We start from the raw sequence: 27,965 nt of genomic DNA on the forward strand, positions 1-27,965 counted from the left end.
AGTTAATCCTCAATCCACCCACACAGTACAAACACTTATCTTATTGGCACAAACAACTCATCTATTGAAACGGTAATTCAGACAAAATTAAATGGAATGGAACACCTGCCCACCTTACAAAAACCAAAAAGTGACTTCACGAAATGAATGAGAACAGAGAAACATTTAACAGCCAGTCCCACACTTAAATAGAAACCTGTTACCTAACTCAAATTCTCTATTGTCACAGCATTGGTCCGCTAAATTCAAAGCAATTTTGATGCAACACAGTTATTAGATGCAACGTACATTGATGGGCCAGTGCATACTGACCTTCCAAGTGTTCAGCAATGTATAGCTTAGATGCATTAGTCAGGGGAAATGTAAGAGGGTAGGGGAATGGGTGTGTGTTGGGTACTCAAAGGGTTGTTATGGACTTTTTAGGCCTAATGGCCTGTTTTCATCCTGTAGGAAAACATAAAATTCCTAGAGTTCAGAATACTATTGGATAGGTGCATAAGCATCAAGCAACAAACCATACCAATGTGATTAATAACCTGGTTAGTATTAATAATTAATGAGGACTCACTCCCTTCAGCATCCTGATCGGAGCTTCCAAGATTAGATGGATCAGGTGGCACGGCTCCAGCTGGTGGTTCATAAGTCGCCACGAGATTTATTGTCCCCTGAAAAGACAATTTTCCACCAAAATCAGCCACATTCTTGGACCAAAACAGTTCAAAAAAAAAGTTTTTAAAAATAAAATCTTTCCCAAATTGGAAGATCCACATCCGAACAAAGTACTTCAGATATGGTCAAACTCGACTTGGTACAAGTTTACCTTCCACCTTCCAGCGCCCTTCTAATAACCTTAAATTACTTTGTATTAATACATTTAGTGATTTATGCATTTGGACACCTAGATTCTTACATTTCTTGTTGATTACAATATAGAAATAGAACTTCATTCTAATCTACTGCAGCATAAAACAGTGACCTCATTACTCAATACTGAGCACATCTACTGTTTAAAACAAAAACAAAAAGGTGTGTCATTTGCCCAAAAATGCAAAGTTAACTGAAGGTACATCTTCAAGATGAGGCTTTCATCAAACGACATGAGAAATTCCATGCCCATTCCAACAGTCATTTCAGACAGTGCCACAAGCCAAGACACAAAGGGAGGAAAATTTAGGAAGGCATTGCTAACTCAGCTTAATTTTTATAGGTGGCTACATCGTGATGTAATATCTGCTAAACCTCATCTGATTATGTCAACCATGTCCACGACAGATTCCAATAACCAGACTTACAATGGCCTGGATGTTCTGATGCAGGCAAAAGTAGTAAATGCAGTATATTAACATTTACAGTGCAACACTTCACCCTGATACAGTGCAGCTTAGATTGGATTCTATTCAAATACTGTATGCTACAATTACACAAATAGGTTGTACAGCACAAATTTAAACAATTAAAGTGTTGGTAGCATGTGTGGGCGGCTTTTAAATTTCCACTTCCAGAAAATGAGTTACATGGTTGCATTCCTGTTGCACTCATTAAATTACCCAGTTGTCATCAGGGTGGTTCCATGAGCTGGTTTACAGTGAATTTAAGAGACTTTCACAAACACCAAGCGTTCATATCCTTTTAAAATCCAAATTTGTTTCTAAACTAAATGTGGTATGAATTTATACACTAAAATCAAAACCACCTTATGGTATCTTTAGCCAGTTTGTTTTGTTGTTAACATTTATCAATCCAAATTGGTGATTCTTGATACAAATTAAAAACAAAAAAAAATAAGCTGGAATACCAGGCCGTGCATTCAGGTCATGCGCAGATCAACTGGCAGAGGTCTTCTCGGACTTTTTCAACCTCTCCCTGCAGCAGGCCACTGTCCCTGCCTGTTTCAAGAGGGCCAACATCATCCCTGTGCCTAAGGCGGCTCATGCAGCATGTCTCAATGACTACCGCCCAGTGACCCTAACTTCGGTGGTCATGAAGTGCTTTGAAAGGCTGGTCATGGTATTAATCAACTCCAGCCTCCCCACTACTCTCGACCCACTCCAATTTGTCTATTGGACCAACAGATCCACATCAGATGTCATATCACTTGCTCTTCAATCCTCCCTAGAACATCTTGGACACCAAGAAATTCTACGTAAGAATCCTACTCATTGACTACAGTTCAGCCATCAATACTATTATCCCCTAGAGACTGATTACTAAACTTAGTGATCTCAGACTAAGCCCCACTCCCCGCAACTGGATCCTCAGTTTCCTGACCCACAGTGAAGATTGGGGACAATATTTCATCCTCAGCAACACAACACTGGAGCCCCCCAGGGGTGCATACTTGGCCCCCTACTGTAATCACTGCACACCGAGACTGCATTCCAAATACCAGACTAAAGCCATTTACAAGGCAAAAATGAGGACTGCAGATGCTGGAAACCAGAGTTTAGATCAGAGTGGTGCTGGAAAAGCACAGCAGGTCAGGCAGCATCCGAGGAACAGGAAAATAGACGTTTCGGGCAAAAGCCCTTCATCAGGAATAGAGGCAGGAAGCCTCTAGAGTGGAGAAATAAATGGGGGGTGGGGTGGGGCTGGGGAGAAGGTAGCAAAAAGTACATAGGGGAATGGGGGTGGGGATGGGCGTGATTAGGTCAGAGGGGAGGGTGGAGTGGATAGGTGGGAAGGAAGATTGGCAGGTAGGACAGGTCATGGGGACGGTGCTGAGCTGGAAGGTTGGAACTGGGGTAAGGTAGGGGAGAAGGAGGAAACTCCCTGCCCAGAGGACTAATGGATTGCGACACAAGTTTTACTTACCCCAGTTGGCTGCTTCTTTTCACTGAGCAATGGGATATTTTTGAAAGGTAATGTTTTTTGGCCACTTGCAAGGTCTTTCAAGGATATTGTTGCAGAACCAATAAACCTAAAATAAGATGGTGAAATGAATATTATTAAACCTTGGTATATTCCAGAAATTAAAAGAGTTAGAGGCATACAACTTTAATTCTATCATGTGTGCAAAACGTCTTTGAATAAGTCACTCCTTTCAAAGATGATTTCACCGGGGATGAGCGCTGCTGCAATTTATTGCCCATCCCCAAATGCCCACCAGGAGGTATTGGTGAAGAAGCCCACTTTCCTTAACAGCTGCTGTCCATATGGAAAAAATGTGAACCACAATGCTATTAGAAAGGGGGTACCAGGATTCAGACTCAAATGGAAATACATTTCTAAATTAGGTTGAGACTCAAAAGAAAACTTGCAGACAATGTCCCTCATGCCTGCTGTACTTAAACTTCTAGATGAGGTGGATGTAGGTTTAAAAAGAACGATGGAGGGAATGATTGTTTAAAGGTGGCAGATAAAGTGCCTTTTTCTCTCAGTTGCATTGATAAACCTGCACCTGACTATATAAGTAGCAAGTATTTCTTCATAGCGTTGACTTGTAGTTTGTTGGTGGACAACAAGACTGTTACTTGTCAGGGAATTCCCAGCCGCTGACCACCTTTTGTTGGCTGTGCCTATTTGATCCAGTTTCTAGTCAATGATGACCCCTATGATGTCGATATTGGGGAACTTCAGTAGACATGGAGAGAGAGTTCGATATTCTGAGAATGGAAGAATGTTAATTGCCACTTAAGCCTGCATGTTGACCCAGTCTTGCTAGGAGCAGGCACAGATTGCTCCTGTAAGAGTTGTGGTGAATGGACATTTGTAATTGCAGTGAACTTATGACCACGTGATGGAAGAATGATCACGGATGAATCAATTGAAGATGGAGTCTGTCATGATGCAGCAAATCTTGGAACTAAACTGAATAGCCTCTAAACAATCAGAACCATTTATTTCCTTCGCTCTAGGTCTGGCAACTATTAAGAGTGGAGTTTTCTTCTCCAATTCTCAATAACTTCAATTTTGTCAAGAAAGCTGAACATCACATACAGTCAAGTGTTGTCTTGATGTCAAGTCCAGTTATGCTCACCTCAAGTTCAGTTGTTTTGACCTTCTTTGGACTAAGGTCATAACATCAGGAGTCGGTGACCCTGGTAGAACCCAAACTGATCAAAGTTAATACGCACTACTTGATAGCACTTAAACCTTTCCACAACTTTGCTCAGAAAAAAAAAGTTAATTGAGGGGAAATAATTGTGTTTTTGTGGACAAGTTATGCATCTACGAGACAACTGCACAGGCAAGTGTTTTAACTGTACTGGAACAGTTTCACAGGGATGCAGCTAGTTCTAGAGCAGGTCTTCAGCACCATTAAGATATTATTGTGGGCATAGCCCTTGCTAACCAGTATGCTCAAACTATTCCCTGATATCACAGAGACACGGTGGCACAGTGGTTAGCACTGCTGCCTCACAGCGCCAGAGACCCGGGTTCAATTCCCGCCTCAGGCAACTGTCTGTGTGGAGTTTGCACGTTCTCCCTGTGTCTGCGTGGGTTTCCTCCGGGTGCTCCGGTTTCCTCCCACAGTCCAAAAAATGTGCAGGTTAGGTGAATTGGCCATGCTAAATTGCCCGTAGTGTTAGGTAAGGGGTAAATGTAGGGGTATGGGTGGGTTGCGGGTCAGTGTGGACTTGTTGGGCTGAAGGGCCGGTTTCCACACTGTAATGTAATCAAAAAAAACTGCACGAAACCTAGCATGTGTGATGTTGGTAACCTCAGGACAAGGCAGAGAATGATCATATTCTTGTTCCAATAGTTTTCAAATTCTTAAAATTTCATTTCAGTTCTTCCATGTCTTCACTCTTGCCTAGTTCTATAATTTCTACCAGTTTCACAAACCCTCAGGCCTAATTCTGGCCTTGTGATTCTTAGTTTTTAATTATTCCAATAGTTGTGGCTACATCTTTAGCTGCTTGGAAACCCAACGCGTTGGCCAACATTTTGGGCATCTGATGTAATATCACTATTTAGCTTGATGTCAAAATCTTCCTATGAAGCTTTGGGTCATGTATGTTTAAAAAATATGGAACACCAATACAATGTTGTTCTACTGTAGACAAACAAATTTCGTAAGAAACTTGGAGCGACTTTAGTTTTAAGTTATAAACTCCAGGTGTGAGTTTCCTACTTTGTAGACTCAAAATCTAATTCTATACCTTACAATGCAGTACCTGTGTCATGGAAGAAAACAGTAACACAGCTTCAAGACTGATGACTGCCAATTACTGCAGTTCAGGGAGTTATAGTGCAAACAAAAGTATCAATATCCAGGTTATGACTTCAATTTGAAACAATGAAATTGAATGTATCTAACAGCACAGATTTGCTCCATTCACTATTACCAAGCCTACCTTCTAGTAGGATGTAGAAAAACAAACTTAAAATGAAAAAAAAGGAGGGAAAATGGTCAATGACATTATGGCCAGATTTCTTGGAGACACCTCTTACATTTGTGTATTTAAAAAATTTGGGGTACATGCATTTGATTTTACAATTATATCAAATCTTGCACCACTACCTTGAGGGGATTAGCATTTTGTTTATTGACCTAATCAAACAGTTAACAAGGGAATTAGAAAAAGCCAATGAAGAACCTGAAAAAGGTGCTTCTTCATTTTCGAAAAGCTAAAATTTTTGCACTTGTACTCCATTCCAGAACTCAATATCTCTACGTACTTTTGAGGGGTTGGATGCCAGCAATACTAAACTATTAAGAAAAAAAAATTACATCCATATTTCCTGGGTTTCCCCCCCGCCCCTCAGTCTCCCAAACATGTCATTTATATTTGATCACTCCTAAAATGCAGCTGTCAACATAGACCATAAACTTGGATAGCGACACTTTCACAAATGGCAAGGTCTCAATTAAAATGATGTGCAAGTTATTTTTCTCTTTAGGAATACTGACTTGGGAATAAATATTGGCCTTCATTTCCTGATGGCACAGCCAATGAATTTCTCCAAGCATTTGCACACCAGCATTGCACGACAATGTAAAAAAGGAGGAAACACTGCCATTACTCCCTGCCTAATGATCCAAAAACTAACTGTTCTTACACAATACAGACAAATACAGAAGTTGTCCCAAATGATGGTCTTTTTGCCCATTCGGCATCAATAGCTGGCTTTATAGTTCCAGCTACTCCCATAGTAAAAGGATTTGTTTTATAGAAAGGAACATCCAAGGGAAGGTGCACATTCCACCTATTAGAGAACAATACAATGAGGGGTATTTGTTGTGCCACACCATCTTTAAGTGTGTGTGTTTCGGGGAATATGGTGAAGTAGATTCAGTAAGACAAAGTAGCGAGCAAGATGGGCTCTTACTGACTGAGGCAGCTGTAAAGTCATCCTGCCTCTGCCATCCTGTAAAGTTCCTGTGAGCAAAGTTTAAGTTGGGTTGGATGTAGGGGTATGGGGGAAAACAAAGATGGCAGATATTACTTTTCAAGGAGGGAAAGAGGCCAAAAACTGTGCTTAAAACTGTGCTTAATAACAGCTTTGTTAGACACTGTATTCAACTCTGCAGGCAGCAATGTTAGATTTAGTCTAACATTTCCCTCCAAAGAGAGCTATCATGTCACATGATCAGTCTCGAAGTGACAATCCATCATGCTCACCAAATAAATCCACTAGGGCAAATCAACCAACAGCCCAGTCATTGCAACAGTTCGAGTGGACATCAAGGTAATTCTTATTCTTTCACACAAAGTCTGTGTCTGCAAGAGGATCAGCGTACAACCAAAAACATTCTGCTGTCATCACTCGGCTTCTCATCACCACTATTCACCACGAAAACCTCCCTCACCAGTCCAGGACCATTACTGGGTTCCTGGTGTCCTCCAGCACTAGCTCCAAACCTTGCTCCTGTCTGGTCACCCCATCATCACTCCTGAAGGTTTTACAAGTGGTTACAGTTCAGTTTTATTCAACAGAAGCTGATTAATCTCTTGCTAAAAAAGAAAGTATAAAGTGAGGTGGAAGGAATACTATTCCCAAAATTTATACATCTTTAATAAATTAAGAATAGCAAGTGGAAACAAAATTAAAACCCAGTTTTTTTTCTTCCATGACAGAAACACAGCCAGATAACTGAACAGCAGTGGCAGATCAAAGCAGACTGAAGACAAACAGAAGTGGGCTGCCTTGGTATTGAGGGACAGACATGGTTTAAATCAAATGTGAATCAAGCTAGGCACCGTTTAGATGTAAATTAGTTGCAACTTAGACAGGAAAGCTGCTAAGTCTATTCAAGGTAGCAAGAAATAGGAATTGGAAGCAATTTTATCCATTGTGTAAAAAGGGATTTGTTAAAAAGGGAACAGTCAGGGACATAAAACCAGCTGTTGATATAGGATGTGGAATGTTAACCACTTGGAGACAAAAGAATGACTGTCAAGCTGATTACATGTGGTAACCTGAAGATAGAATCTTGGAATGCGGGCAATACGAGCAAGGGAATCTTTGTTACCCTTTCCTCAAACCAAGTAAAGCTGTTGTAACCATCTAAGGCAGCTTTAAAACCACACCCAGGTTGCTGACTAATGACCAATCCCATTAACAAACATCATGTTAAAAGGAAATGAACCCAATGATTCCAACAACGAGAAGCTTTTCCTGATGCATTGCCAATTATTTGCATAAGACACGTTTATGCATTGTACACCCAGTTACAAGCAACAAAGCAGCTTTTAAATAATTGTGGCTCAACACAAGAGCAGAATCAAGTTGCAATGTGTTAGATTTGCATAACTTGTGAAGGATGTCTAAATCCACTAGGTGACTGAATATTAAGCCAGTTCAAAGACATCCAACTGAAATAACTGCTATCATTGAAATCTTCAGGCTCCTGTGTCAAAACAACATGATCACTGATGAGCAACCATTTTAGCCTCCCCTGACATCTGCTCTAATCTGTGACGATGGCCTAGTCTCTGGAATAACCAATACAAAACGACTTGAAGCAGAACCTAGTGGGGAAGACAATAGAGCAACAACGGCAGGAGCTTCTGGATGTAATTGAGGACACATTACAGAGGTTCATCCCAAAGAAAAGAAAAATTATCCAGAGAGGGATTGTCAGCCATGGCTGACAAAGGAAGTCAGGAAAGATATCATAGGAAGAGAGCCTATAAAGTGGCCAAGAGCACTGGGAACTCAAAAGATTGGGAAGACTACAAAAATAGAGGATAACAAAGAAAGAAATAAGGAGAGGAGAGGATCAAATATGAAGATAAGCTAGTCAGTAATATTAGAAATGATAGTATTGAAAGAAACTTTCACATAAAAAACAAACGAGGCAAAAGTAGAAATTGATGCTGGAAGGCTAGTGCTGCAAGATAAGGAAATAGCTGAAGTACTGTGTGTCAGTATTCACAGTGGAAGACATGAGTAATATCCCAAAAATTGAGAGTTGAGTATGGTAGCCATAACGAGAGAGAAAAAGTGCTAGAAAAGCCAAAAAGGTCTAAAAATCGATAAATCTCCTGGCCCTGATGGGCTATAGCCTAGAGTTCTGAGGGAGGTGGCTGAAGAAATAGCAGAGGCATTGGTTGTAATCTTTCAAAAAAAAATCCCACTGGAGTCAGGGAAAGTCCCAGATGATTGGAAAATGGCTGTTATAACCCTTTTGTTCAAGAAAGGATCAAGACAAAAGATGGAAAATTATTGGCCGATTAGCTTAAGCTCAGTTGTAGGTCAAATTCTAGAATCCATTGTTAAGGATGAAATTTCTAAATTCTTAGAAGTGCAGGGTCGGATTAGAACAAGTCAGCATGGATTTTGTAAGGGGAGGTCGTGCCTAACAAACCTGCTGCTGAATTCTTTGAAGACATAACAAGTAGGTTAGACCAGGGAAACTCAGTGGATGTTATCTATCTAGACTTCCAAAGGCCTTTGATAAGGTGCCTCACGGGAGGCTGCTGAGTAAGGTGAGGGCCCATGGTGTTTGAGGTGAGCTACTGGCATGGATTGAGGATTGGTTGTCTGACAGAAGGCAGAGAGTTGGGATAAAAGGTTCTTTTTCAGAATGGCAGCAAGTGGTGTCCCATAGGTTTCAGTTGTTGGGGCCACAGCTGTTCACTTTATATTTTAAATGATCTGGATGAAGGGACTGGGGGGATTCCGGTGAAGTTCGCCAATGATACGAAGTTAGGCGGACAGGCAGGTCGTATTGAGATGGTAGGGAGGCTGCAGAAAGATTTAGATAGTTTAGGAGTGGTCCAGGAAATGGCTGATGAAATTCAACGTGAGCATGTGTAAGGTCTCGTACTTTGAAAGAAAGAATACAGGAATAGACTATATTTTAAAACAGTGAGAAAATTCATAAAACCAAAGTACAAAGGGATCTGGGAGTGCTAGTCCAGGATTCTCTAAAGGTTGGCTTGCAGGTTGAGTCCGTGATTAAGCAAGCAAGTGTAATGTTATCATTTATCTCAACAGAGTTGGAATATAAAAGCAGTGATGTGCTTCTGAGACTTTATAAAGCTCTAGTTAGGCCCCATTTAGAATACTGTGTCCAGTTTTGGGCTCCACACCTCAGGAAGGACACACTGACACTGGACCGGTGTCCAGCGGAGATTCACATGGATGATCTCTGGAATGGCATGCCTAACATATGATCGGCAGAGGATTCTGGGACTGTATTCATTAAAGTTTAGAAGGTTGTGGGGATATCTAATAGAAACTTACAAGATAATGCATGGCTTAGAAAGGATGGATGCTGGGAATTTGTTTCAGACTAGGACCCGTGGGCATAGCCTTAAAATTAGAGGGGGTCAATTTAGAACGGAAATGAGGAGACATTTCTTCAGCCAGAGTGTGGTAGGCCTGTGGAATTCATTGCCACAGAGTGCAGTGAAGGCTGGGACGTTGGGTGTCTTCAAAACAGAGATTGATCTCAAGGAATTAAGGGCTAAGGGAGAGTGCGGGTAAATGGAATTGAGACACCCATCAACCATGACTAAATGGCAGAGTGGACTCAATGAGCTGAATGGCCTTGCTTCCACTCCTGTGTCTTACGGTCTTAAGATGATTCTGAAAGCACAAGATCCCAAGACTCTCAATCCAGCCTTCCCTTTAAGTCACCAAATAGCTGATGAAGCAAGATAATTGTGCAGGTCATTTCTATCTGCATACCAAGAGATTGTAACCCATTTCCAAAAGTTGGGCAAATACAAAAAAACTATATACTTATAAAGGTGTTCCAAATTCTTAATTCAGTCCAAATTACTGTAGTCCATTTAATTTAAAAGAGAACTAGGTAAAAAGGAGTAGTGCATATTCCTAACTGATGAAAGTTCGAGAAAGCAAGGTTTATACTGCGCAGACTAACCTCAACAAGCTAGGCATACACACATGCATACTACGAATGACATTGTATTCTGCAACGGCAGATTAGCTCTTTGCAAGCTGCATTAAGTTCTGCTGAACAGGTTATCACAGCCTGAAGGTTGAAATCAAAATTTTAACATAGGCAGCTTGAGTTTGCTTACCACAATAAAAAAAACTAAGGTCAGGAGCATCTGGGAGCAAAGAGACATTGAAAATATGAACAATAAAATAGCAACATATTTTGATACACTTATGGAAATAATGATTGTTCAACCACTTTCCTGTTTGAGGTTCTATAGTTTGTGTTTGGAACATTTTCATAAATGGGATAGCAATTCTCTTCCTGAGCTTTCATCATAGCTAGGAAGTTGGAAATTCAGGCTTTCCTGCAAGTGGGAAACAAAGTACCATCACAGCTAAAGTGGCAGAGGAACTCCAAATGCATCCGCTGCCAAGTCCAGAATTATCATAATTCTTTTCACAGTTATAATTTCAAAAAGATAATCAAATGCATTTTTAACCTTGAAAATGATAGGAAGAGGCAGACATCCAACCTAATAACCCCACGGGGCGGTGGGGGGGGGGGGGGGGGGGGGGGGGGGGTTGGTTGGTGCGGGTATCCCAGGGATGTTCTCTGAAACTATCCACAAGTTGGCGTCCTGTCTCCCCGATGCAGAGGAGACCACATCAGGTGCAACGGATACAGCAGATAACGTGCAAGGAATGACAGATAAATTTCCAATCTGATCTCCAGCATCTGCAGTCCGCACTCTCTCTACAACTACCTGAAGGAGCAACGTTTTGAAAGCTTGTACTTCCAAATAACCTGTTGGACTATAACCTGGTGTTGAGATTTTTAACTTTGAAAACAATAGAAAGAGACAGACATCTAACCCAATCAAAAGATGCATCCCAGAGGCCCTAAGTAGGCAAAAAAAACCAGCAGAAAAACCAACAAAACTAAAAAGGATTTGCTGCAAATGCTGTGTGTATTTGTAAAGCTTAGATGAATTGGTGGTGGTACATATAGAAACAATTTTGGTTAACACATTGTATGAAGACGTGATTTCAAAGTGACTGTGGTTAGGAACTAAATAACAGCTGTACTTGACATTTCCAAAGGGGAGGTGCAAAGGAATGAAGAATTGGATAATGAATTTGGAATAGCTGAGAGAAATAATCTTTGCTCAGAAGATCAAGATCAGTTTAGGCAGAGATAAAAATTAGCAAGGACACGATGTTCTCTGTGGAATGAATCCCTAGGACTCCTGAAAATAGCCAAACTCCATAGGAATCAAATCAATAGGATCCTGCAAGATAACTGCTGCCAAAAATTGGAGATGAATTTAATCTTCACATACAGAGCAAGTCTTACTGAGAAAGGCAACTTTGAGAACGAGAATACAGATAGCATTCAGGTCAGTTACCTGGAAAAATATTGTGGAACAAACCCATAAACAGATCAACAGAGACCAGGAGGAGTTTAATAAGGCAGGATTAATCATCTCATAGGAAAGGATCAACATAAGACTGATCATAAAAGAAGAATTTCAAGAGTTTGAGGGTGAGAAATGTGAGCCAGAAGCTAGTTAAAGCTTAAAGACAATTGCAAAACTGAAAACAGATTTACCTTTAGAAAACTAAGATATAAAAATTAATTTGGCGGATATGTAATGGCAGACATCTTAAAAGGAGGCATTTGGTCAAGCAAAATCAAAATTAAGAAAAAGGGCGATTTCCTTGCTGACATATTTTAACTAGTAGGTTGCCACTGCAATCTGGGTTGCACCCTTAAGTATCCACAACCTCTCGACACTAAATTTGCTGGTCATCCCAATATTGTTGGGAAACCAAGTTAGAAGGAACGAGAGAGCGCACGTGCGCACAGCGAGTGTGCCTGCAAAGGGATATCAACAGGTGAGTTGAATAGGCAAAATTTTGGAACATGGAGCCCAATAAGCTTAGCTTCACAATATTTAAAATAGACAAAAGCAACAATGCTGCTATGAAGAATCTTGGTATCCTTGTACACAGAACAGGTAGCATCCAGGTCCAGCAAATAATTAGAGGCAAGTAAAATGTTGGCTTTCACCAGAAGAGGGGTCGATTATAAAAAGGAAGGTTTGCTGTAACTATACAAAAGGAGAGATCTTGGTCAATAGTTTAATTCTCCTTCAAGTGAGAGTGAGCACCTTTAGAAAAAAAAAATCTAAAGACTGAAGGGTTATCGGGAAGCAGCAGCAAAACAGAGATAAGGCCAAGATCATGTCAGCAAAATCTGAAGTGTAGCATCAGGCTATCGGGGCCATACGACTCGCTTCTGTTTCTATTTCATTTGTTCTTAATTTACAGACAGACAGATGACGACATGCTGCTGATTTTTTTTTTTAAAAAAGGGATTGGAGTAGGTTGACCATTTTTGGGAGGGGGGCAGGCGTGGGGGTGGTGTTTGGACTCATTGAGAAAAGATGCTGCATGGAATATTGACATTGATTGACCATAAGTCTTGGTGCTGTATGACTGCAAAGTAGCAGAGGGAAGATTGTGGCACTTGACCTTTTAGGCTTTGGAAGGTTAACTTATGGTGGCATGCCTGCATGTTTCTCCAACCCATACCGACTCCTGTGGCACCTTCAGGGCAGGCAGGCAGTGATTGAAATGCTGAACATTGGGGGTTTTAAATATGACATGTGATGTAAGCTGAGTCCAAGGTCACACAAGAGCAGCAGCTTGGAGGTGGCGTGCATACTTTAATGAAGACAGCATTGTAAAATTGCAGGAGAAAACTAATCAGTAAAGTGCACAGATGGAAATCCTCCCTGAACTACCCAAAATACATTGCAATAGTGCTGTTACTCTCCCTATGCAGAACCTGCTATGTCAAGCATATACAGTACTGTAAACTCTCCGCACTACTCAAACTCCACTGATCGGCCTGCTACATTACCAACTACACCTTTCAATCAATCAGTGCTGCAATATCCAAAACACTTCACTTTAAGTTTAGGTACAGAAGATGATCATAGTTTAAAGGTGATTTAAAAAGAAATAAAAAATTCAGTAGTCAAGACTTCACAATTTCGAATGCTATCAGAAGTCATTGCTCATACTAAGCAACTTGCATTCCACAAAGAGGAATGTGCACAGCTACAGTGCATAGCACTGGCTAAGTAAAAGATTAATTCAAAGTTTTTTTTAAGAAAGCCTGAACACTTCAGATTCTCAGATCTAACCAAAATTGCGTGGACGAGAGTCAATCAACATTCACATTAAGTTCCACTTATCCTGTTTAGAATAACTGCATCATCTTCCTGTGGGTCTAATTAACTGGTCTCATGTGAAACTATGCCAGGCCCTTGTTTGCACCTCCTTCATTGCTATTGCCCAGATTCTCCTTGCAATCTATGTTTACTAGATATTTTCAGGAAAGTGGATTGGTCTTTAGTATGAGAAGAATGCAACAACTTAAGATAACATTTCTGATACAAAATTAGTTTAAAATTAATTTCTTCAGCGTTAGACTAACTCATTCTTCATTTACAAACAACACATTTACTTTTTGTTTTCAAAGTTGGTTGAGGGAGGGGAGGGAGGGTATTAGATATTGTGCATTGATGGCACATCTAATGTCATTTCAAACTTTGTGGCTTTTTTGTATTTAAAAAAGGAAAAAAAACTTCTCTGTTGAATTAAAGGGGAGACTATTGTGGATGCAGAAATTTGACAAACATTTGGAGGTTTGGATGCAATATATCTTAAAAACTGAAAATATGCAGAACATTCCTAACTGAGCAGCACTACTTCATCATTTGCTTCTGTTAAACAGTATTTTGCCTGGCCTGCCACCAAAATACCACAAAGCACAGATACAAATCAAACTCTGGCTCATATTACAACATTATGCAGGGCTAATGTATCAATCTGGGTGGGATGGTTTGAGGATTGGTGCAGACTTGATGGGCCAAATGGCGTCTTTCTGCACTGTAGGGATTCTATGATTTCTCACCACAGTAAAAATGTGACCTAATAGCCCTTTATAGAATGTGGTTCTCTCCGCAATTATGGAATTAAGGGCCAGAATTTGTTTAATTATTGCACAAGTTGGGCAGAAATAACTTTTGATATCAATCACACCATGTAATTTCCTAGGATTTGCCTGCTGCTCTACAAAAGAATTTTGTGGGAAAAGTAGGACAGTAAATTGCTGATTCATGACAAAATTAAATGCAATGACAAGATCACATCAATTAAATTGACAGCACTATGATTGCCACTACACGTAGAATGATTTGGGGGCATGTTTAAACAATAAATCCTTAGTTGTACTGAATTCTTTAATTTAGTTGTTTATTCATAGAATTTTATGGACTCCCTATAATGTGGAAGCAGACCTTTTGGCCCATCAAGTCTTCACAGACTCTCTTGAGAGCAGCCCAGCCAGACTCACCCCCAAAACTATCCCTGTAACCCTGCATTTCCTGTTGCTAATCCACCTAACCTGTATATCCCTGAACACTATCGGCAATTTCGCATGATCAATCCACCTAACCTGCACACATCTGGGAGGAAGCCAGGGCACCTGCAGGAAATCTACTCTGACACGGGAAACCAACTCCACACAGTTGCCCCAGGCTGGAATTGAACCCAAGTCCCTGGTGCTATGAGGTATTAGTGCTATCCACAGAGACACCGTGCCACCCATAATTACAATGGCAAAGTATTATACAGATCCCGGAAAACAAGTAGGTTGCCTTAAACTAAATCTGATTTTTCTTCCCCATAGCATGGCAATTTAAATTGTTCATCCAATGTGTTTCAAATATGGCCTGTAGCAAAACATGCCCCATTTCACATTAAAATATAAAAGAAATCAATAATGGCAATAGGATGGCCAACTACCCGAGAAAACGACACCTGAAAGTTTATAGCTTCCATGATATTCATTAGAGGCGCTGGGGAAAAGGAGTAAGGTCAGAATACACAGAAGCTGCTTCAGGTTTCCATCTGGTGAACCAGCCAGACGTAAAAAGAACAGACCAGAGATAAAACAATTTGAAATTGGGCAAACGTGAGCATAATATAATATTCAATTTTTTTACACTGGGTTTTGGATTCTATAGCATCTCATCTCAATAGCATTTTAGTTTATCCACTGGCCACACCTCTCCCCATCCTGTCACAATGAACCATCACCGTTTCTCCAGCAAGTTCTCATATCAATTTCTCACTGGAAAGATAGAGCAGGACAAAGAGGATCGCTGCTTTCCAAACGCTTTTCTGCAACAACCCATTTTAATACCTTCAACTTCATATGATCCCAGAGTGAAAATCTAGTATGCATGGACAGGAGGGCATAGAATAGAGAGGGTTATTCAGCAGCTGCCAAGTTGGTTAGGGAACTGTTAAGTGGGTGCATTGTGGAGTGTTGGACAGGGCTGAGGAAGGTGTTAAAAATTAAAACAGTTGGGTTTGCCCTGAAAAAGAAACATGATGAAACATCTTTCACATGCTGTAGCTGCAATCAGGCCTCAGAGCAGATGAATAAATTGTGCCCACTGACTGTGGAAAAGACAACATGGAAAAAAGGAAGATCACAGCTATCAGTTTCATGGCTACCTTTGGTACCTTGAAACAAGTGACTGAACAGTTTGCACCCCCCACCCCACAGTCTCAGAGGTTCACGAGACAAGTTGGGAACCTCTGGTCTCATATGGTGGTAAATCCCCATTACAACAAATTCTGGGCTATAGTATCCACAGTTAATGATATTCGAGAGGATTACAAATAAGCTGTTGCTCAGGGGTCAAAACAGCACAAGAGCAAAAAACAAATTTTATTTGCCATGCATTAATATGGGCATCCAGATGATTGCACACAATATAGAGTATGAATTTTTGGAAAAATTGCTTAAAAAGGTGTTGAAAATGCAAACTGTTGTCAATAACTTGACAGACTTTTGATGTAACCCATTTGCCCTTCCTTCTACTCTGATGTTGCACCTTGATAAAGCCTGTTTACAATCTATAGCTTGAGGCACAAAGTAGGTTAGAGCACGAAGTCTACCAGCTGGGAAAAGGTTAGTCTCATTGCCTGTGCAGCTTGAATAATCAACTCTCAGCAGCAGGTTCAGCTTTTCTTTTAAAATAAGCAATGATTTCTAAAGCAAGGATGCAAAATGGAGAATGAAGTTGAAACTTTATTGCTGGAACAGCACAGCAGGTCAGGCAGCATCCAGGGAACAGGAGATTCGACGTTTCGGGCACAGGCCCTCCTGTTCCCTGGATGCTGCCTGACCTGCTGTGCTGTTCCAGCAATAAAGTTTCAACTTTGATCTCCAGCATCTGCAGACCTCACTTTCTCCTGCAAAATGGAGAATGCAAAGCAGCTGAAATTCAGCTTTCCATTTAAACCTAAAACACAATAATCCCAGACTACCTCATGCATAAAATCATCTTTCAGCAGTTAACTTATCATGGCCAAAACTAAACCACTAACATCCAATAATACACCAAATCTCAGTCATCAGCTACTCGCCCACTAGCTAAATATTTGTCAGCAAGTTTCAAAAGAAGCGCTCATCTTTCCAATCTGTACATGTTGACCTGCACCCTTTAGTTAACTCACACTATCACCCAGGTCTACCCCTTCTTCCGTTCCTGGAAGGATGGGCTGATGATGTAATCGACAGTACCAGATTGACCAGTTTGGTCATTTCAGTCTGACATTCTTTTGGTACAAATGTCACCGCCTCAACTGGAACATAGCACAAAGGCCACCCTCACATTATTTTCGTCGAGGGAATCCTAAAATACTTTCACTTCACTACACAAAAACTTACATCTCCTTCCTCCTCTTCAACTTACTAGTGTCTCCTCCCAGCCACAGTATGGTTATCGCTTATATACAGATGTACTGCAAAACAGAAGTTGCAATTTATGTAAAAGCACATGTCCCAAGGATTGCTGTTGTTTCTATTATTGGCACCAGATGTCTGAAAATAGGACTCATTTCTAGAGATATTTGAATAGGTCCCTATGAAAATGCCTGAAAACCATTTTAAGATCTGTATTACATCTCCAGTGATCTTGCACTACTTAACAGACTGGAATTTTTTGAAATAGTCTGAACAAGATTTAAAATAAATGCAAGACCAGACCAGTTCAGTTCCAAACGCCATTCCTTCCAGCAGTGAGTCAGAGCTAGTTTAAATATTTAGCTCTGCAACATAAAACAGTCCCTCCCAAAAAGAATTTTATAAAAAAGGTCTCTGTGTCACTGGCAAGGCAAAGTTGCTACTCTTTCAAACCAACATTACACAGGCCACTGGTGCATACCTTTTACGGTAGAACAGCCACATATGACATAGCCAAGAAAGATGGACTCCATAATGGACACATTTAAGTCTCAGTGCACCCTTGGAATCTGTTCTACTTAAATTAGGTTATGACTAGTCTGTGCATCCACTTCTACACACATCTTAACCTAGGGAATAAACATTAAAACCTAACTGGAAAATTTCATTCATTCAGAAACCACAGCAGGGAGTGCATTGAAAGGAGGCAGGATGTGGAAAGAGGATGGGAAGAGATTTTCAGATTTCTGCTGTCCCAATTTCTATTTTCACTCTTAAATTGGCTTAGAATTGGGAGCGATAGGCCATATCAGCTTGTCTGGATTCCCAGTGGTGGTGATCGCTTTTCTGTCACTACCCACTTGAAGAATCCAATTAGATCAGTCCCTTACCTTACAAGGAATGCAATATTATTTTTGCAAATTTTCTTCAAATTCCTTTCATTCCAGTGAATCTGCACCACATCTCTGTTGAGGACAATGTGTAGAAATCTTACCTTAGGTTTGCTGCCTAAAAACAAGGCTCCAAACGGTGGTCTGACCAGGGGGTCTGTTCAACTAAAGTGTCCTTTTATCCCATTGAATGGGAAACTCCCAAGCAATTAAAACATTTTATTAACGTGGAATACTTGGCCTGTATATTAGCTTTTAATCACATGCACGCAAGCAAATCCATAAAGCCTTTTACTCTTTCACACTGCCATGTCCTCAGAATCACTACTAAGAAAGGATTTAAAATGTCATCACTATATGTTATATACAAAGTGAAAGGCTGACGTCCCTGTACAAATCCCTAGAGATCCTTCTTGCTTAAACTAAAACATTTCCCCTCAGATTATTCAGACTGAATCTAGATTGTAGTGTATCTGATGAAAAAAGTAGATTAAGAAAGGATCGTGGGAACTTAGTGGGCCAGAGTAATTAGCACCACACCTTCCACAAGGGAAACAAAGCTGGTATGGCCTGGTTGGACCAAACAGCCTACTTCCATACTGCAACTAGTGGGTTTCTAAATAGGCACTTAAACTCCTCTTTAAAAAAAAATCCTCATCTCTCTTCGCATCCTGATCAACTGATCATACATCTCATGTGACATCTTAGTCTAAATTAGTTGCTAGAGAAAACAGACGTGAAACATTTTGAACATCCTGAAGATGGAAAATCCTTATCCAAGGATAAATGCCCTCTCTCTGCAGTCTGACATTTCATCTATCAGCTCAGGAGAGAGCTTGATCCAGATTCCAACACCTTCAATAAAAATCTACCAACCATACACTCAAGGGGCTACGCTTTCTGCATTCCAAAACCATTAATAGTTTAATTGCATTACAATGTATTTAGTCTGGAATACTTCTCAATGCAACTGTATTCTGGCCAAGCTACACACAGCAAATCTTTCCAAATGGGACAAGAGAAAATAAAGCACCTGAATGCAGTGTTTAGTTTTCCATTTCAAAATGCATTACTTTGACCATGTTTTGTGCAAGTTTTAGTACATTACTGTCACATCCATCCAGAACATGTCTCTTCTCATGAAGTCAATTGAGGTCTGTCTCGGGTCACTGGATATACTCCCTATCCAAAACTCAGATGCTTTAGGTTAGAATCCTATTCTAGGGCTTGATGGTCACAGGGGGGGGTTTATAACAAACCAAAGATGTTTGATCAACCACCTGCAAGTTCTACTAATGTTAAAGCCACAAGAACTGCAGATGCTGTAAATCAGAAACAAAAAAAATAGAAATTGCTGGAAAGGCTCAGCAGGTCTGGCAATATCTGTGAAGGGAAATCAGAATTAATGTTTCAGGTCCAGTGAGCCTTCCTCAGAACCGTTCTGAAGACGGGTCACCATACCCAAAATGTTAACTGATTTCTCATCGCAGACACTGCCAGACTTGCTGAAATTTTCCAGCAATTTTGGTTTTGGTCTTCCAATATATTATTCTTTCATAGGGAGGGAGGCATCACTGGCTAGGCCAGCATTTATTACATATCCTTAGGTGGCCAGAGGGCAATTAAGAGTCATGCTGTGGATTGGGAGTCACATGTAGGCCAGACCAGGTAAGGATGGCAGTTTCTTTCCCTAAAGGTCATTAGTGAATTGGATGGGTTTTTCCAACAATTGACAACAATTTTCATGGTCAGACTTCTAATGTCAAGTTTTAATTAATTCCAACTCCACCATTCGCCATGGCTGGATTCAAACCCAGGTGCCCAGAACATGATCTGGGTTTCTGTAATAAACAGTCCAATGACAAGACCATCACTTCGCCATCCACGGCCAGCAGCAAGAGTGAGACACCCCCGTGGTCAGCCATGCTTGCTGCAGAATTTCATCCCTCAAGCTATAGCTTCTGGCTTCAGACCAATGGTCAATCCTATGTAAGACAGCATTAGAAACACACACAACCATGTGCTTTGTTTGCGTCATGTATCTTTGTGTGAGCAGGGAGTACAAGATGAAACAGCAATGCAATTAGACTGAATTATTAACCACTATTCTGATTGTGCAACACTCTGCAGGAGATTTACTAAAACTGAATTAGAAAACACTGATGTGTTTTGAAACTGCTGTCATACAATGGAGTTCAAATAATAAAATGAGTGAATCCCAAATCGACTGTAATCTCAGGCTTGCCTTGCAACCATTTGCCTCACCACTATAGAATAACCATACTCTGCAATCCAGTCCATTGCACTTTCTGGAAAATAATGTCCCAAGTATGGCTCCTATAAACAATCCCAATCCCCAGAATGTAAACAATCTTAACGCTGTCATCTCCAACTCCGAACTTGCTCTAGATTTCACTGGACTGTTAATTAAAAATAAATTTCAATTCAAAAAGATGATCAAAAACAAAGAAAGGATTGAACATCAAGACCAGTCAAAAAAGCCTGTTTGCTGAAGTAGAGTTATGACGATGAATGACCTGTAAAGTTTGCATACATTAGAACTAAACCTGTTGCTAAAAACAAACCCTATGTAGTAATATTTTATACCCAGGCCATTTTTTAAAAGGGAAGGATTGCGCCATACACAAAGTTATTCTGCACAGCATGGGGCTAATGTCAGAACTACAATTCAGCTTTTCTTCCCCATATGGAGTTGTTTAAAAGTTCAACTGAAATTTTGGCTTTAAGCATTGCAGAAAGTTCAGTTGGCTCAGGGCCAGATCCATTCTGCACATTTAGCCAACAGTTTAGAAACTGATACACACCAACAAGGCAGCACCACTGGAGACAGCACTATTACATTTGTTCTCCGAATAGGTTAGAAGTCTGCCAATAGACTAATGTATTGTTTTTTCTGTTGCAACTAAGTCAGGCCAAAATTACAGAGAGAAAAATTGAGTGGGAGCTATTGCGTAAAAGCTCGGAAGAGGCTGCTTCATCATCTTGTATTCCCCATGTTGAAGGGTGTGCCCAAAGCTGTTGCTAGGTTACTTGTACATGGTTTTGCATTTCCAAGATTACAGTACTAGTTGCAACTTTACTCAACCATTCAGCTTCTTTGGAGGTGTTGTAGGGTGGTTAGTTTACCCTTGCTCTTAAAACTAATTGTCACCAGCTGGAATGTTAATTTAGCCACATATGTAGTTCAATTCCACTTCCTGAACTAAAAAAAGTTAGTGACTGATCAAATGCCTGACACCACTGAGCACCATTGTTTAAAAAGGCATTTCCAGCCCAGCACATTTTAACAGGGACGAGAGCAGGCTCAAATGTTTAAAATTACTGTAGAATCCCCATCTCTGCAGATTAGGTTTCTGCAATTTCAGTCATCTGCAGCCCGAAAATATTACATGAAACATCCCAGGGGCTGCTGGGGAGATAAATTTACCATTTAAATGATAGGGTTCCCTATTATCCTTGGTTTCGGGCATCTGCGGTAGGTCTTGGAACCTATTACCCGCAGATAAGGGGATCACCTAGATATTGAAAGGGGAGGAGACTACGAGAGAAAGAAAAAAAGCGCTCACTGTTGCATTTCCATACCCAGGTATGGAAGATGATCAATGCATTGTTTCACAACCCACAATTTGCCCCACCCTTAAGGATCAGCACCTTTCTGTGGCCACAAAATGTGATGACTGAGCTTGCAACAAAAACTATAAAAATAGCTAATGTTAACATGCAATTTTAAAAAAAATGTTGGAGGTGGGGATGCTGCAGCACTATACTCAAGTATTAGAATTCAAAAATGACCTGTGCTTACAAAAATCAAGTTTGAAAAATAAACTAACACTTACTAACAAACTTGGTCTCTGAACTCAGACAGCACATTCTTTTTTAAAAAAAATTGGAGGTGGAGGAAGGGATTAATATTAGAGCGTCAGTCGTTAAAAGACGTCCAGCATTCCAGGGAAATGAAGGAATTTGGAAAAGGCAAAGGCAAAAGTTGCAAGATAGATAGATCATAAAACAGTTAAGGAGGAGCACTTGAAAGTAAAATTGGAAAACAAAATAATTTGGAGATAACGTTAGAGCACAGTTTAAGATTATTGGTCCCATTTTAATGTAGCTTACACAAAGCAATATTTTCACTAAGTTGTTCTTTCTGACCAAAGTGAGTGCCACTCCTGGATTGCAGAACATGCCTCTACAAAACAGCAAACAATGCACAACCATAGTCCAGAATTCCTCGGAACACGTTGCAGCGGGTACAAAACAGACTAGCTGTCATGACGTTAGCTGCTGATACTTGAAACACGCTTAAATCACCATTTCTTCCATAGAAATGTGAACACTAAAAATACTATTCAACTCGTAATTTTCTTCATGTTCCTCAACAAATCGTTGGAAAGCTCCCCTCCTAGCACTTTGAGGTTTTGATATTTTTACCTGAAGAAATTAGCAATGGACTGAACAAAACTGAAGCCAGAAGGCGGCTTTGCAAAGATACTTGTACATAGAATGTGTTGCAACTCCTCACTCCTAGCCCAACCTACAATCATCAAGCAAGTTCAAGCTGGTTCCCAAGCTGAGGCTCTCTATTACTGTCAAAAGATTCTCTTCACAAAACTCAATTCACCAGACTCCTGTAACTTACTATGGAACAGAATGAATTTCAGTACAGGAATCAGGGATATCCTGTCATAAAATTAATTTTAAAAACTGGAAGGGTTACTCAGTGACTAATAAGTCAGGAATGTCTGATGTTAACATTTCCTCCCATCCTCCAGCAGATGCTAATTTCAGGCAGAAAAGTCAAGGCCTGTTGAATAAAGCAAACTTTAATATTTGACTGGACTTCTTCAAAGAACGAGCTCCTACCAAATTTACTGACCATTACAGAACTCTATCCTCTTCTTGTTACACAAACTCATTTGATAATCCGCTGAAAAGTTCAATTTAAGAATCAAAACAGCGTTGAGTTGAATGCCAAGTATATTTAGTTAATTTGCACAGACTCTAGAGTGGCATCTAACCACAGTTTAAATAACATTATGTATTAACTTGCTTCTCATATACAAGAAGCTATTTCAAAGCCTCAAGTCATCAAAAGGTGACAGATGATTTAAAAACAGGTCAGGTGGGGAGAAACTTTGAACAAAAAATTGCAAATGAAAGAAGGGAGAGAAAATCTGAAGGATAATGGGATCGAGTCAAGATTCAAATTGGGAAGAAACTGGGGCACAACGTGAAGTGAGCTTGAAGAGCTCATGGAAGTGTAAGATTTCGGCAGGAGAACAACAAGATGCAAAACAAGCTTCTGACTAATAAGTGGAGTCTTAACACAGGAATTTCAGATCAAAGTCAAACCTGGTGATAATTAAAGTATGGGCTAAGGGTTTAACAAATAAAAAAATAAATAGATACACTTTTGCAGAAATAACAACTGTTTTGCTAAGTGACTGCAAGATGATTGTGTAAAGTGTTTTGACTGACAGTAAATTCACTAAGTTTAAATTAGCCCTCTGCACACTTTTCATTGATCTATACATCAGACACCATTAATGAAACACTTTAATCTATTGCTTAATGATAATATGGTCATTTATGCTGCACACAAATGACAACACCTAGAGGAATCAATACCCATTTTACTTGCATATAAAGAATATTAATAAAACACTGCTAAAGTCCACACAAAAAAGGAGACACCCTTCAGACAGGTAATGTCCCTTTAAGACTAATCACTTTGAATATATATGAGCATTTGGTTCCAAGTTCAACACCAAAGCAAAATTTGCTAACACAGCTACTTGTGTTAATAGAATGCATCATTTTCACATTAATTATTTCTTTTGAAAAACGAATAGGAAAAAAGCAGCTGTCGTATGGTTATTAGAATTGAGTGAATGCCTGCTCAAAAGAAAGTTAAGGGGAAGCTTTCTTAAAAAAAAATGGAAGCAGCAGTGAGTTTATGAGGGGAAGTTCTGAATATTCAAGTCAGCTGTAGGCTCAGCCACAATGCACGCATAAAAGCTTGAGTTAAGAGTAGAAGGCATGGGGCATAAGAACCCAATACATTGGGACAGTGGTGCAGTACAGATTAGCAGAGCTGGAAATGGGAGTTGACACTTTTTGAATGGGCCAGAAAGAACAAATGCCCAACAACCCCTTAGACAACAAACAGCAAGGAGACAGTGGAGAAATTACATATCAGTATAAACACAAAAGCCAAGTCCAAACCCAGTGTGGTCACAGAGTAAAATATTAATGAGGAAATAAAGGAGTCACTTTGATGAACTTTGGAGAATGATGTTTGCAGATGTAGAAGCTGAAATTATTGCTGTCGATGCATGAAAATGAGGTGTAGGTGTGGAAACAAGTAAAGGTCTGCACCAGGAGAAGCTTAGACTTTGATCCTGCCCCACTATCTGAAGGAGGAGTAGCGCTCCAAATGCTTGTACTTCCAAATAAGCCTGGTGTGTGATTTTTAAACTTTCTGCCATAAGGGTGGTGCGGCCAACTGCAGGTGCAGTGGTACCTTTCCGAGCCCGGAGGCTCAGGGTCATGTATTACCTCTACCAGAGGTCTGTGCTAACACCTGAGCAGGTTGATTAGTAAATACCAGAAATGAGCTGAATTTTCAGTTCCTGGTTTTCATCAATCATCAAAAACGGAATAATTGCTCGGTACTCTGGTTTAGTATTGGTGTACAAATTAGCTGCAATGCTTACAGTAGCTGTTCACTAAAACATTGTCAAGTAACTGCAAAATTCCTGCAGATGTACAAGACATTTCATATGCACACGTTCTTTCAAAATGACAAAAGTTAGAGAGATATGGAAGAGGAAGATAGATTGAACTAGGTGAAGGAAGAGACATTGGTGTTTTGGAAGGAAGGGAACAAACACGTTCCTGAGCAAAGCAGCAACTAATGATATAAGTCCTTAGGTCTAAAGACAGTCAGTAGGACAGAGATTGAGAGATTTCAAGAGCATTCTCATGGAAGTGGAAGCAATAAAGGGAAGAAAGTTTACAGAGAAAAGGCATAAAAGTGTACGTCAAGTGACTCAAGTCTGAGATGAAGGGATGCATCCAAACCCTCAGGTTTAGTGATAATGAGGGTAGATTGGGACAGAAGATTACAGTTTGAAGAGGCATGGGTCATGAAGAAAAAAAAACTATGGTTTGTTGGAGACCTGTCATGATAATAGAGGAGTGGGAAGGTGATTTGGCTTGACAATGCTAAACATCTTGACTTGGTCAAATGCCTTGTGCACTAACAAAATAGTTTGATGGTGTCTTGATGCTTGACGTAAGTAATTGATAAGACTATTTATCTACCTCCAGTAATAGGAAAACAGTAGGGGAAAGTTGACAAAAATAACAAGGGGACTTAACTGAAAATTAGGACGTTCTTACAGCATGCACCAGGTGGATGTAGACAAATTGCTCCCAGGTTCTGGACTAACCAGCCAGAGGAAGCAAAAAAAAAAACCAATTTAATCATCTTTAGGGTAAAAGACAGGCTACTTAAGAATGGAAATGAGGAGGAATTTCTTCAGAGGGTGTGAAGCCCAGAAGGGCTAAAAATCAACACATTCAAGACAGAAACTGATAGATTGCAAAGACTAACAACAATAGTATGGGGATAGCATGTGAAAGTGACATTGGAGTGGATGGTGGAGCAGGCTTGGAGACTTCCTGATCACATGTTCTGAGCTGGCAATGAGAAGAGAGCTGTTTAATAAGTGGACAACAGTATTGTTGAGATTAGAGGTAGAGGGCGTGAGAATTGGGAACTTGACAGCTGGTGTGGGAACTAGGAACAAAAGAAAACAAAGGGTGGTGAGAATGGCAGAGGAGGATGTGAAAGGAACAGGAAGTGATCAGAGCATTGATGCAGTCATGGGTGTGGTTTAAAAAAAAACATTAAGCTAGCAATGTCTTAGTCATTGAGCTGAATACATTAGGTTTTCATACAAATTTAAAAACCTGAAAAAATCACAGAGCAAGAACTATACACTACAGGAACAGGCCCACCAAACCTGCGGCAATTCCAATTCTTATGTAGACCCTCTATGTATTCCCCATATGCAGTTTCTATCCCTCTTCACCTCCCACTTGCGTCGATCAAGATACACCTGAAACATTGCTAATGTGCCTGCTTCCACCACCTCCATTGGCAGAGTGCCAAGCACCCAACAGTCAAATTTTCTCTGCACTTTCCCCTCTCGCCTTGAACCTGTGCCCTCTTGTAGTTACGCTTCCACCCTGGGAAAAAGCCTCCGACTATCCACCTTGTGCCTCTATCAGGTCACTCCTTAGCTTCCATCCTTCCAGTGAAAAAACAAACGTTTATCCAACTTCTCTCACCCAGCAACTCCTGCTAAACCTTTACTGCACCCTTTCCAAAGCATCCACATCCTTCTGGTTATGTGACGACCAAAACTGCATGCAATATTCCAAACATTACCTGCTGTACAGATGTAACATGCCAACTTGTACATTGATGCCCCAGCCAATGAAGACAAGCAAGCTGTATGCCTTCTTGACCACCTTTTCCACCCGTGTTGCCACTTACAGGGATCTGTGGACCTGAACACCCAGATCTCTCTGTCAATGCTCCTAAGGGTTCTGCCATTTATTGTATAATTTGCACCTGAATTTGAACTTCTAAAATTCATTGCACATTCGCCCAAATTAAACTCCATCTGCCATATCTCTGCCTAAAACTACAATTCCACCAATTTTGGCATCATCAGATCACCTACATTTTCCTTCAGATCATTTACATATAGCAAAAAAAAAAGGTCCCAGGACTGATCCCTGCACAAAATCACTAGTTACTGTATCAGAATCCATACTGTGGAAAGGGGCCATTTGGCCCAATAAGTACACACCAACCCACTGAATAGTAACCCAACTAGAACCATTCCCCTTAGCCTATTATGCTACATTTACCTGTAACTAATGCACCTAACCTACACATCCCTGAACACTGCGGGCAATTTAGCATAGCCAGTTCACCTAACCTGCATATCTTTGGATTGTAGGAGGAAACTGGAGCACCCAGAGGAAAATCACAGACCTGGGAAGAATGTGCAAACTCCACATAGACAGCCACTCAAGGCTGGAATTGAACTCAGGTCCCTGGAGCAGTGAGGCAGTGCTAACCACCAAGCCACCGTGCTGCTCATTCTGAAAATCACCCTTCTACCACGACGCTCCACGAGCAAGCCATTTTTGTATCCATCTAGCCAGCTCATCCCAGATCCCATGAGACTATGTATCAGCCTGCAGTGAGAAACCTTACCAAAGTCCACGAAGACAACATCCACTGCCCTTTCCCCAAATAATTCTGGTCACCTCAAAAAAACTAAATCAAGCAGGTGAAGCATAACCTTCTCCACACAAACCCATGCTGCCTATCACTAACAATTCCAGTCACTTCCAAATATAAATAAGTTCTCTCAGTATCTTCTCCAATAGCTTCCCCAGCGCCGACATCAAGCTTACCGGCCTTTAATAATCTGGATTATTTTTGTTTAAGAAAGGAAACCAAGGAACAACATTGGCCATTCTCCAGTTCTCTGGACCCTCGCTCAAGGTCAAAGAGGATGCAAAGATATCGGTCAAGGCCCCAGCTCTTTCCTCTCTTGTCTCCAACAGTTTCCTGTGATAGATTCCATCCAGCCCTAGGAATAGATCTACCTTAATACATTTCAAGACACTCAACACTGCTCCATTATGTTAGCCTACCCAAGAGTACTCTCTCACCTTTCCCTAACCTCAAAATCCCTCACATATCTCTTTGGTGAGTACCAATGCAGAGTAATCATTAAGGATCTTATCCATTTCCTCTGGCTTCACACACAACCTCCTTTGTTTGAGTGGACACACACAAAGATGCCTTGCAATTCTCCCTGCTGGCAAAGGACATT

At 40.5% G+C, this 27,965-nt stretch overlaps 1 protein-coding gene across 1 annotated transcript in view; it reads right to left on the reverse strand.

Moving 5' to 3' along the window:
• Nucleotides 1–27,965, reverse strand: part of LOC122561091 (myoferlin) — a 227,388-nt gene that overhangs the window by 184,737 nt on the left and 14,686 nt on the right. Inside the window, exons 4-5 of the mRNA XM_087999003.1 lie at nucleotides 2,812–2,917; nucleotides 569–665 (exon numbers count right to left, since the gene is read on the reverse strand). Of these exons, the coding sequence (XP_087855129.1) occupies nucleotides 569–665; nucleotides 2,812–2,917 (203 nt within the window). The remainder of the gene's footprint in view (nucleotides 1–568; nucleotides 666–2,811; nucleotides 2,918–27,965) is intronic.

The sequence above is a fragment of the Chiloscyllium plagiosum genome, unplaced genomic scaffold (genome assembly GCF_037043375.1).
Source record: "Chiloscyllium plagiosum isolate Xiang-an unplaced genomic scaffold, Cpla_swu_hap1 HiC_scaffold_22, whole genome shotgun sequence".
In the NCBI taxonomy this organism is placed as follows: domain Eukaryota; kingdom Metazoa; phylum Chordata; class Chondrichthyes; order Orectolobiformes; family Hemiscylliidae; genus Chiloscyllium; species Chiloscyllium plagiosum.